Raw genomic sequence first — 13,022 nt, 5'->3', positions numbered from 1 at the left:
TTTTTTTAATCTATGAAAGAAGTCTCTTATGTTCACCAAGGCTGCATTTATTTGGTCAAAAATACAGTAAACAGTAATATTGTGTAATGTTTTGAAATAAAACATTAATGTCTACTGTATAGTGTATACTATGATACATCTGAACAGTTCTTCCAAAATGTATGCACAGGACACTATATGTCACAATGAAGTGCACTTGACTTTCCATTACCAACATGATGAGCCGTAATAATATCAAGCCCCTTTTACCATGTTGACTTGTTATTTGATCAGACTACTAAAAGCCAAGACATGCAAAATAGCCATACATTAGTACTTACTGAAATGTGACAATGCAGCATTCTAAGCTTATTGGTGCATAATGCATTCTGTTTTGCATACTACCTTTATATGCATAGTAAATACTTGGCAGTATGGCTAGTATTCTGTTCCGAACGTTACCATTGATGCATTATTATTATTATTATTATGCAGTTCCTCTCTTTGCCACTAGTGGGGCTGATTGAGCAATTAAATGAATGACTAACTTGTGATCAGTCCTCTGCATATATTATGTTTTTGGTTACTTATTATCACTAAATTGTATTAAGTTAAAACCATGAGCTGAATTCACCATATTTTTGAATACTAAATATGTTGTCATCATGTGAAATGTTATTTTTGGATTATTTTTCCTCCAAGATATTCTGCCAGACAAAACAAGTGTTAATGTTTTCAATTTCATGTTTCGTTTATTTGAGGAATGAGCACTCTGTCTGTATGTGTGTTGAGCAAATGTTAAGTGTGGTCTGATCTGTTGTAATTTGCAGATGTTAAAGGATCAGTTCTCCCCAAATCCTGTCATTTATTCACCGCCATTTCATTTAAATCCAAATTTTTATAGTAAAAAAAAAAGTAACCAACTCATATAATAGCTTTGTATGAGAAACATACTAAAATGTAATTCATAATTAAATTATGAATAAAATTATATTGAACAAAAAATTATATTGATGGTGAGTAAATCATTTTTGTAGTCTTTTGGAAAACAATTCATTTTTAGGAGCCAAAAAGTAACAAAAAACACAGTACTTTGCACTAGATTGCATAGAAATGTTAAATGTATTATTTGTTTGAATGAGTAGAAGGGGTCACCTTCAAAATGCTGAACTTTTACCAACAATATTTCATTCTATAGCATGTATGTAAAGCAGTTTTGTACTATATTGCTTTTAACCAGCTGTATGCAGATTCGTCACTGATTACAGTTATACTACCTGCAGCTTAAAACTTTGCACAGTATGTGTTACATTGAGACTTCTGAAGGGGATTAAAGTACTGTTGTTTAAATCCATCCCAAAATTCCAAGTTGTCTTTCTTGATGTACACTGATCTGAAGTTAGGAGTTGTAAGTTTGAGCGTGTTTGAACGTCTCACCAGCAGGGGGCAGCAGTTCAATAATATTCATTTACTAGATTACTACCGCTTCAACGTGAATCTGCTGCTGTAAAACGTTTTTTTTGTTTAGTTGTTGTTTTTACCTTGAAATATCAGTTTAAAAACGATATTGATGGTACTCTGACCTTTAATAACTAATAAAAACGAATGGCTTCTTTTTCTTTCCCACACACACCACATACAGGTACGTCTGTTCTTTATTTACGACAGTGAATTCCACACACTTAACTAACGTTAGAGGGCTCCAAAGTCGCAAAAACACAAAACTGAGTTGCTATTAGTTGCTAAGTATTATGTGGTGAGCGTTTATGTGGTTAACATTTGCTTTAAAATAGCTTTAAATGTTGGCTTATATCTGCTGCCTTCTTGACTAAACAGGTGTTGTGAAGCTCTGTAGGCCAGACTCACCATTGTGAGCTGATATTTATATCATAACTCAAATGTAAACCTTGAATAAAATCTGTATACAGACTGAAACAGACATGCACTCCTTTTCAAGAGGTGGCGATATGCTTTTTGAGCTGGATAAAACACAAAGCTTAATCTGGAGCGAGGAAGAGGATCACGGTCTTTAAGCCCATCAGGTCTCAACAGGCGTCCGTGAATGTGGTGGGTCCTTGAAGTCTGCTTAAATCACAATCAAGTGTAAGAAGCTACATTTTTCAAATGTAAGTACTCCTCGAAAAATCATGGCTTAATTTTTAACATACCTACGTTTAAATGACTAATCTTTTAACTAAAAATCAAGTCTGACAATTGTAAAGTTCTGAAATTGCAGTTTATACATAAATATAGCATGTAAAACCACATCAGATGTATGTATACATATATGTGCAGTTTTTATGTAATTCCATTGATTATCTCTGAATAAAAGTTATTTCAGACCTAATAGGATTAGGTTGCCAATTTTTTTTTTTTTTTTTTAAATCTACTCACCCTCAGGCCATCCAATATGTTGGCAAGTTTGATTCTTCATCTGAACAGATTTGGAGAATTTTAGCATTATATCACTTGCTCATCAATGGGTCTTCTTCAGTGAATGGGTGCTGTCAGAATGAGAGTCCAAACAGCTGATAAAAACATCACAATTATTCACACGTAATCCACACAACTCCAGTCCATCAATTAACATCTTGTGAAGTGAAAAGCCGCATGTAATAACTTAATTATTAAGACATTTTTAACTTTAAACCATTGTTTATGACTAAAATACTAGTCATCTATCCATAATATTGCTTTCTCAGGTGAAAGCAATGCTTGCAATGCTAAATCTCTCCAAATCTCTTCCAATGAAGAAACAAAGTCATCTACATCTTGGATGGCATGTGGTGGGGTGAGTACATTTTCAGCAAATTTAGATTTTTGGGTGAACTACTGTATTCCTTGAATCAGAAATCTATTGCCAGAAAATGTACAAGCTTTTTTTCAGTTTGTTCAAATAATAATATTCAAGTTAACAATGTTCTGTGTCATTAGCTAATTTTGCTGCCTCAGAAAATATAATCAGCATTGCTTTAATATAAATATGTAATATAATATAAGTATTTAATATAAGTATGTGTAGAAGGATGGCACAGGCCTGTTGTACAACCCTGCATTCATCAGGATATGGGCTTCTCATCAGCAAAGTGTGAAGCTGACGGGGAAACTTTGGGGCCAGTGTTGACACAGGAAGTGGTGTCTGTATGTGTATAATATATAGTCTGCCTTTATCAGACAACACAGCAGCTACTGACTTCTTCAGGAACGATGCAGCTCATCAGAGGCAAGTTTTCATGCATTGTTTCGTATTTCTGATCTTCAAACTATTGTGAAACTTTGACATTTAAACGTCGTTATTAAACTGGTATTTTTTCAGCAGATTATTTGCTGACAGTTTACATATCTTTTACTAAGTGTCTTGGAAGTGAATCATTTTTCCTTGAATATATTTTAAATTCACAACCATTCAGATGTTTGGAGTCAGTAAGTATTTTTTAAAGAATTTAACACATTACATTTATTAAAAGTGACCATCCATACAGACTTGTTATTAAAAATGTATTCATCAAAGTATCCTGAAAACAATGCATCGTGGCTCCTATTGAAATATTAAGCAGCACAACTGTTTTCAGCATTGATAATAATGAGAAATGTTTCTTGTTTTTAAATTGTAATAATATTTCTCAAGGAGTATTTAATGCAGCCTTGGTAAGCATAAGAGACGTCTTTCAAAAACAATAAAAAAAACGAACCTTACCAACCCCAAACACTTTTGAACAGTAGTGTATATTAAAATCGAACGTAGATATTGCTGATGCTGCTCAGTCATCTGTGCTTTGGATCTATAGCAAACATAACAGATTCTTGTGACACATACCACAAAATAATATATAACATAAAATAGCTCTACATGTAAGACAAGCATTTAATATGTTGCATTTTTGCCATAATTTGTTGCTTTAAAATTGTGCAGTTGAGTATTATCTGTAACAACATCTACACAACACATCAGGATGTGGCTTTTAATTTAGGTTTCCGCTGCTGGAACAACCACAGGCCTACTAACTTGCAAAAAAAAACAACTCTCACAAACTACTTTATTAACATTTTTCATATAATTCTCGATTCTATCAGTGTATCAAGTTATTAATAAGTATTTTTCTATTGTGTTTCAGCTTTTCCATTCCTTTGCCTGGTGATTTCAGTCGGTAAGTCCACTCGCAACCTGTTTAAATTGTCATTCAACAGTCTCTCAAGGAGAACATTGCATTTGTGACGCTGGTGTGTGGTACAAGCACACGGCTGCTAGATTAGAGAGCACTTGAGAAAGGACACATTTGAGAGGCAGAACAAGCTGAAACTAAAATAGTAAGCTTCGAGGGTAACAATAATAACACGGCACTGAAGTTTTCTCTCACTCATACGTCTCAGGTGCGCAGAGGAGTTACAGACTGACCTGCTATCTGGATGTTTTAACACACCGCACACGTGAGGGGCCGTGCTCTCACATCATCCTCCCCTTGACCTCCACTGATGACGACCTTTACCTCCAAAGCTTGTCGGAAGATGACAGTCTTACTATTAGAAAGATGAAGGAGAGGTCTGATGTTTGATCTTTTCTTGACTCATTATTTGACTGAATCTACTGTTAGTGTTTTTGTCAATACTTTAAATACAATTTTAGCATTTCTTTTTGTTGTGTGTTTTTGTAATGTTGTTTTAAAAGATGTCTATATATTTTATTAAGCTTTAATTTTTGTTATTTTAGTACTTCAACTTAAACTAAACGAAAATGAGAAATGTTGCCTTGGCAAATAGCTGAAATAAAATAAGTTAAGTTTTTATATTTTGTATATTTTTGTATATTTTTTTAATTACAGTTAATGGCTATTTTATTTCAATTCATAACATTATTTTTAATCATTTTAGTTTGAGCTTTAGTTTTAGTTAAGGATAATAACGCTGAACTGAACTGAACTGCTTAAATTCAGACATATTTAAAAAATAATGAATAAATGTATTATTATTATTGTAAATAGTATTACTTTACATGTGTGTGTGTGTGTGAGATCATAATACAGTATTTTAGTCTTTTACACACACTTTATTTAAAATAATATGTAAAAACATGTTCATAAAAATATGTAACTTTCTCCAGAAATCCAACTTTGAAGATTTTGCTTGGCTTGGAAGTCAAATCATCAAGGTACAAAAAAAAATCATATTTTTACCACTTTTTTTTTGTTTACATGTACTTATCAATGAAGAGAATATCTGAAAACTCATTAAAATATATACCATGAGAGTGTATTGACAGTATAGTGACACTATATTGACATTGCACATATTGGCACCACCTGACTAACTACATTTGCTGTTGTTTAGGTTGGAGCTGATGTCTGCTAATGAGGCCGGTGTTGAGACTTTTGTTCAAACGGTATTGACATACTTAAAGGACAAGAGTTTAGACGGTCTAGATGTGACTTGGCTGGATTGCCCTTCTTCTGAATCTAGCAGAACCATAGAGCTATTCACAAATTTTCTGAAGGTAAGGACTATTATTTGCAGGCTTTAATAAAAACAAAGTGTATTTTTATTACAAGCTTCCATTTTGTCTGTAGAGTCTAAAAGGCGCGTTTGAAGAAGAAACCCAGCCTCTACTTCTGTCAGTGTCTGTACTAGAGCCTGTTGACCACAGTGCAGTCACTTATAATGAGCGAACACTTTCACAGTGAGTCTCGTTCCTACGCACTATTCATATTGCACTTGCTGTGCTGTTATTTTATGTACTTAATAGTATCTTTCCTTTCAAAAGGTATGTGGACTTCATCTCCATTCTGCCTGCTCACCTCGAAAAGGACGGACCATACATTGTAAACGACTCAAATTTCTTACAGTTTGTTGAGACAGGCTTTTATTTGCTGGCTTTGAAATTCATTGAGTGCCTCAAGGATGACATATTTTTGGATGTTAGCATCACCCTGGTTCACTCATCAAAGAGCCAATAGAATTTTTCCACTGGCTTTTGGATTACTGCAGAAAATAAGCTCTGTGACCAACAAAAGTTTCTGATTCTTACATGCTTTGTTCATTATTGTAATCTTCACAAATGAACAGAACTTTTATGGATTTTGCAGCCCAAATACAATCACCAGAAGTAAAAAGCTAAATGTAGACTATAATACACCACGGTCACATGACTTCAACATCACCATCATTAAGCTTCAGACAATTCTTTTAGTATTTATTTAAAAGCATTTTTCCTGACAACACAAGCTGTGAAAGTGTACTAGTAAGTTAAGTTTGGTGTTCACACTGTTTGGTGTGATGTTTAATGTCCCGACAGCCTCTGTACTCCCATTTAGCAACTGCCTTTTTAAAGGCAAGTAAAAGCTGTGAAGAAATCACAAGTGGGTGGGCAATACTGTGTATTTTATGTAGTATAAAAAAATATCTTGAGTTTGTGTTCACCACAGACCTTATTTTAGGCATCTAACCAAAAAACCATTGACTTCAGGACGATGGAAACTGAAATGCTGAATGCTAAACTGCTAACTAATTTCCGGGTTTGGCCTACAAAATGCAGCCCACATAATGTGATTAGATTTAGTAGGATGTATTCCTTCGTCTTTTGATGGTCCAGGAATAACGCAACTTATAGCCCTAACACCATTAAAACTGCTTCCAAAGAGGATAAATGATTGGTCTGTAGAACTTTTGTAGCATCTATAATTCTTGAGATCTTCGTATGAATGTTATTCCAGAACCAGCAAGGATATAGACCCGTCATATTTGGGTAAATCATATTTATCTGTTAGCATGTTAGCATTCTGGGTTTACCTCATATTTCTTTTCCTTGACAGGACAAAACAGTCCAACACTGGCAGGACCAGCAAGTTGACCTGCAAAAGCTCAATCTAGCCATGCCTGCTTTTCTACGCCGGTCACGTCGACGGCATCACCACAGGGATCACCTCGAGCATGATGACATGAATACAGAGACAGGAAGGAAGGATCACATCCACGTTTTGGGCTTATACCTGGGCGATCAGGTAGGCTATAACCGCAGACAGTATTAGCTTAGCATTAATTATTAGCTTCCTCAGGGAGAGCTTAGGCGAAATTGTTTAATCATCTGAAACGCTTATCCTTTCAGGTGTGTCGGGCCATTAAAAGTGGACAAGAGCGGTTCATTACTTTAACAAGTCTCTCAAATGAGCAAAGTCTTGTAGCAGAGGTAAGTGAAGTGTAGTTTTAAAGCAGTAACATAATGTAGAAATGAAAACTACTAGATGGATAATCAGAAGATGATGTTGCATTTATTAATGTCCAGGTGCTCCAGAAAGGCTTTGGTGGCATAGGAGTTGTCTTCATAGATCTGGACGTCTTCTATAACTCCATGTGTGCAAACATTACTCAGGAAGAACGAGCGATGGTTGAATCAAAGGTGATTCTGCATTCACATCATGAACACAGACGTCATGAGCATGGTGGTCATCATCATAGGAGGATCCATCACCACAGCCGCCACCAGCATCATCACTCTCATCTTCGTTACGGCAGCCATGGTCACCGTCACCATGGACGCCATCAACATGGCCATCGTCACCATGGTCACCGTCATCACCATCAGCATCGTCCAATAATTCCTCAAAGCAACATAACCCTGGAAGAACGCCAGGGCATGGAGTGAACTTAATACATAATTTGCATATGATGAATGTTAATGAGAGACCTGCTTATAGAAATATATATATATATATATATATATATATATATACATCATTTTCCACACAAAATTCTCATTAACCTTAATATGCAGTATATCTATCTATCTATCTATTTGTATTTTATGTCTTTAATATTAAACAATTAATTTTCCACACAAAATTCTCATTACTTTAATATACTTTAATGTATTCAAATATTTGATTCCTATTTTGTCTTTGATTCCTATTGTCAAATCATAATATAATAATTGTGGTTGTAATGTTAAAAATGTTGGTAAATAGTAATTAGTTTACAATTTATTATTTTTTTGCATTACAGTAAATTACAGTAATGAGAATTAAATTTTTTGCATTATAGGGATGACAATGACATTGCAATATGGTAATGCGAATACAGTTTTTGTAATAGTGCAAAAAATAATATTTTGTTCTGCATTATAGTACTGAGAATTAGATTTTTTGCATTACAGTTATTTGACTAATTTTGTTTTGCACTATGCTAATGAGATTTTTTTTGCATTAAGTTTTCATGCTTTTACGAACTAATGTTTTTAATAATTGCTTATTGCAAAAAAAAAAAAAAAAAGCTTATTGTATATCAGAGCAGATCAATGCAGCATTATGAAATAAATATGTAGCATAAAAGTCTCAGTGATTTCACATTCTTCTCTTGAACAGAAATGCAAAGCTGTGAGAGATCAATTTAAGTGCTTGTGCATGTGGATGTTCCTCAGCATCTGTGTTCATTAAGCTCTAAGCTAATTGTATGACCAAAATTATGATTTCCCCAAAACGGGCCTGGATGAAGCACTCCACAGACTGAGCCTCTGGAGGGCGACTGGCTTCTCTGTTCAGGATGGCAGGTGTAGGCATAGCTGGCCCAATGGCGGCAAGGTCTGCTTTGCTTTATGCATGAGTAGATTTATGAGGCTATTACTTGGACGTCCTGGGCTATAACACACACACGCACCTGGTTCTTCAGCTGCCTGTGGCTCAGAAGAGCAGTGGCACAGTGGGTGTGCACAAGGATCCTGCTGTTTTAGACTTTAATTGGGAGCATTTGGAGATGCAGGTAAATTACAGGCTGTTGTCTCCTCGTGTGAGAACATGTTCCTTAATGTCAGCTCAGCATCACAAGCTGATGAGCGTCATTTAGTATCTTTAGAGAAGGATATATTTGTGTTGATGCGCATTGCACTCTTTTAGTGTGATATAGATGTACTTTAAGTAGATTTTAGTGGTAAATCTACACAATTTGAGTTTAAATTAGAATTTTTTAATATGAATGTTAAAAAAAAAAAATTTCAGTTCAGTTTTCTCCCATAAAAACTGATGTTAAATATTTAGCAGCATCTTAACATGACCACAACTCATAAAGAACATCTTAACTTTTCTTCTTTATTTTATTATTTTATTTTAATGAAGATGGTGTCAATATCAACTCTTATTGATATTTAAGTATTTACCACTAATCAGACAAAATCAATAGATTGAAGCATTAAATCATTTTAAAATAATTAATTTAAATGTAAATTTCCCATATTCAGTTTGTTGCAAAAAAAAGCACAATACTAATATTTGAACAGCCTCTTCTCTATACTTTGACCATTGCACTTTTCCTTTTTTTTTATTTTTATATATTTTTTTACAATTATTAACAAACTGGCAGCAAACAAACAAATAAATAAATATAAAAGGGAAAATTGTTCTTTTAAAATTATTTAATATTATTATATTAATTACATATTCAGCTTTTTGTGCACACTTTTTATGCCTTAAAAAAATAATAGCAAATAAATGCATATCAGCTAAAGGGGACAAGAGATTTTTAATTTCAAATATAAATATATTTAAATGTGCAAAACAATACACAGTATTGTCAAGCCATGTAATATTATTTCATAAACTGTTATAAATGATGCCTTTTATTTGGAGTTTCTTGACTATTTTACTTTTTTATGAGTGAAAAATAACATGTTTTTGAGAATAACCCTGCGATGCAGAATGCCTTTAAGATAGTTTAATGCCAATTATTCCCCTTCATTTCACTCATGTGCATGACATTTGACTCTAAAAGTCTTTTAAAAACTTACAAAATTATTAAAAATCCATGCGTGAGCCATATCCCACTTTGGGCAGCTATTAAATTAAAGTTCCTGCTAGGACACTGTGAAATAGAAGCGGGCAACAATTCCTGAACCATTTGTCCATTTTCTGATATACACAAGATAACTGTCATTTGGAGAGCGGTTTTGGTTAGTGACATTTAGATAAAGATACAGGCCCAATTTAATAGTGTCTTTGAGTGTCTAAAGTGTATAAATCTATAAAACTGGTACTCAAGGCTGAAAACAAACTAACAGCACTGAGATATGTTCCTCTGTCCTTTCATTAAAATGGAAATTCCAATTTGCAGCATCCTAACAATCAGCTGACCATTACAGCATAAATAAACCACTTCAATTTAGCCAGACTTAGATGACACACAGACATATCCAACAACCTATGGACAGTGATCAACTAGTGTGATTAATCTTACAGATCTTCTGCTGACACAGTCTATTGTTTGCCTTAATGAACAAGTTTACAGAATATGGTGCTATAAATCTCTGGCCAGCCGCTGGCCATTACAAACCGACTCTGGACATTCACTGTTGGCTAACATTATAATTTATGTTGTCCATTGTCTCACTCGGCTGGTCTGATTGCAAATAAATGTTCCATGAATGGTATTGGTAATTAATTTAGGCGTAAAATTGCAAAGCCTCTGCATTTGGCTAGAGGATGCTTAATTACTTAAAGTCCACTTGAGCAACTGGGCTATGCATCATGTAGTACACAGTTAATTCTGTTGTCTGTTTGCTCCAATGTGAGAAATGAAATTCTGTGAGAAAAAGGATTTATCTGTAGCGCTATAGGCACAATGAAGACGATGTAAGGGCAAAAGCCACCATCACTGGGTGTTTTGGTGCAGATGCTAAGGTGTTTAGCATGTTGTGTGTTTGCTAGGTCAAAAAATATTACTTCAGTGTAAGTCTGGGGGATTTTTCATCTATTTTATTGTCTACCAGGGGACAATTAAGGCTAATCACTCCCTAAAATCACACCACCCCTCATTAAGCTGCATGGTTTTCATCGTGTTTGTAGCACAAGTTTGGTTACAACAGGATCTCTTTAAACTAGGTCAGTCTACACAACAGCCGTCTTGAAAACACCACTATAATGTTTCTAGTCATGCAAGTACAGTTCCAGTCTAGTTGAATGGTGAAAATTTGATGTTCTATATACTCTACTGTTTTTGAAAGCATCTCTTATGCTCATAAAGACTATGTATTTGATCAAAAATACACTAGAAACTGTAATATTGAATTATAATTAGAAAGTTAAGTAAAAATGGGCATGTGATATAAAAGTCTTATGTAACATTATAACAGACTTTACCGTAATAAGTTATATAAAAAACATACCCCAAACTTTTGAACAGTATAGAGCTTATACTTCAAATTAGTAATAAAATTTAACACAAATAATAACATTAATAATAGTAATAATTTATTTTATTTTACTTTATTTGATGTTATTATTCTTTTTTATTATATTATTATATTATTTTTGTTCAAATCATTTCAAAATGTTTTTCAGGCTAGTTCAGCTCTAATATTCTCTAATTAATTTATTCAGTGTTAAAATTATAAGCAATAGTAATAGTGATATTTGATTTAGAATGCACTACTAACAAGGCTAAAATGTATTCATTTCAAAGTTTATTCCTAAAATTGTGAAATAAAATAAAATAAAATAAAATAAAAAAGTAATCATACTGACCCAAGCTTTTAAATAGTAGGGTATTTTTTCTGTTGCTCAAATCATCCAAAAAAAAAGAAGAAGAAGAAAAAGAAAAAAAAAAGGTTTTCAGGCTAGTCCAGCATCTCTAATATATTTATTTATTTGCTAAATTATGGAACAATAATAATAGTGATTTTTAGACTTTGATTGCACTGCTAATGAGGCTAAAAGTAGGTCAAAATTGAATAATTTCAGTTTACTACTAAAATGGCCGTATGTGAGAGTTACAACATACTTTGTTATTTTACACCCTTCATAACTACAGAGTTGTAATCCACTTACTCATAATGAATTCTCTGTGAAGTGCCATCTGCCGGATTATGCACAGTGTCTCTGCCTTGACCTCTGTGTAATCGTTCAACAATAACAAACCCTTTCAGCTTCTAAAAAACCACGGTAAGAGAAATCCCTCAGAAAATAACCCATCGTCAGAGAAAAAAGAGCTGGCTAAGAGCCTATGTGTCGTTTTTCTCAGTTGAGCTGAAATGATTGGCAGAATTGTTCATGAAATTCAGATGTTAGGGTTATCTTCTTCTAATTAAAGCAGACAGTGGACCGGGCTTTGTTCAGGAGCCGGACAGAAATTTAAACAGACTGTGCAAAGCTGTAAAGAGGCTCCCGAGGGATCTCATTATGAACTATATGAAGAGGTCAGTGCACACTCCGTCGCCTCCTTGCATGTTAATATCGTAACATGCTTGTATGTACATATAGGTGCTGAGTGGTTGATTATGTAGTTGGGTGATTTCCATTATTACACTGACTCCAAAAACAGGCCCCATGCTCATGACTGAATTTACTGGGGTAATCAGTGTTGTTAACTGTGTGTTTGTGTGAATAATAATGGAGTAGCTGTTTGAGGCTAACCACTGTGATTCTGCTTTGGCATACGTGCCTGTGTTCCCCATCAGCACGCTTATCTTACACATGCACACAAGCAGATATAGTGTCCACTTTTACTGTCAATCACAGCTTCATCTGATTGTATCGGTCTTCCTATATTTTGTGCTTGGCTGGATCCAATAGACTGCAGTGAGCAGTGGAGGAAATGCATGTGACCAGAGTGAGACATACAACTATTTGCTTTAGAAATGATTTCAGTTGCATGTGTGGTAATGATGGTGTATTCTGTCTTTCATAATCAGTACTGAACCTCATGTGGAAATCAAAATAAGTTCATTTTCTCCTTTAGACCTGATAATGAGGTAGGTGTTTGTGTGTGAATAGTGTTAAATGTGAATCAGCAGAGTATAAAATATTATTTTGCTAAATTTGTATTCTCCATAGTTTTATAAAAATGCAGTTCATTCCAAAAATGACTTTAATACCTTTTCTGTTTTCAATTTCTGATTTTGAAAAAATGTTATATTTAGTCGTGCTTGAAAGTAATGGTGTTATAAATAGTTTGATCTTTTTTTTTAATACTACAATTATATTATTTTTTCAACAACAAAATATTATTAATATATGAAACACTTTTGAAAAAAAGAAAAAGTTAACAAAAATTATATTTAAAAATATTAAATT

General features: G+C 33.8%; 1 protein-coding gene and 1 long non-coding RNA gene across 3 annotated transcripts in view; both read left to right on the top strand.

Moving 5' to 3' along the window:
- Positions 1-1,980: 1,980 nt before the first annotated feature.
- LOC107671898 (chitotriosidase-1) lies at positions 1,981-7,661 on the top strand. Of its 2 annotated transcripts, XM_016464907.1 has the most exons (11): positions 1,981-2,105; positions 3,154-3,202; positions 4,095-4,127; positions 4,351-4,519; positions 5,078-5,125; positions 5,305-5,467; positions 5,541-5,650; positions 5,735-5,792; positions 6,783-6,971; positions 7,076-7,156; positions 7,253-7,661. In XM_016464907.1, the coding sequence occupies exons 2-11, from the start codon at positions 3,187-3,189 to the stop codon at positions 7,610-7,612; spliced, it is 1,227 nt and encodes a 408-aa protein (XP_016320393.1). In that variant the 5' UTR covers positions 1,981-2,105; positions 3,154-3,186; the 3' UTR covers positions 7,613-7,661. The 2 variants fall into 2 exon arrangements, with proteins under 2 accessions (XP_016320393.1, XP_016320394.1); XM_016464908.1 differs by lacking the exons at positions 1,981-2,105; positions 3,154-3,202 and adding an exon at positions 3,252-3,402.
- Positions 7,662-11,804: 4,143 nt separating this feature from the next.
- LOC107671877 (uncharacterized) overlaps positions 11,805-13,022 on the top strand; it is a 10,650-nt gene continuing 9,432 nt past the window's right edge. Inside the window, exon 1 of the long non-coding RNA XR_001632266.1 lies at positions 11,805-12,145. This is a non-coding gene — a long non-coding RNA (uncharacterized LOC107671877). The remainder of the gene's footprint in view (positions 12,146-13,022) is intronic.

This window comes from Sinocyclocheilus anshuiensis, unplaced genomic scaffold, assembly GCF_001515605.1.
Source record: "Sinocyclocheilus anshuiensis isolate Anshui unplaced genomic scaffold, SAMN03320099.WGS_v1.1 scaffold1089, whole genome shotgun sequence".
Classification (NCBI taxonomy): domain Eukaryota; kingdom Metazoa; phylum Chordata; class Actinopteri; order Cypriniformes; family Cyprinidae; genus Sinocyclocheilus; species Sinocyclocheilus anshuiensis.
This window is presented reverse-complemented; position numbering and strand designations above follow the sequence as displayed.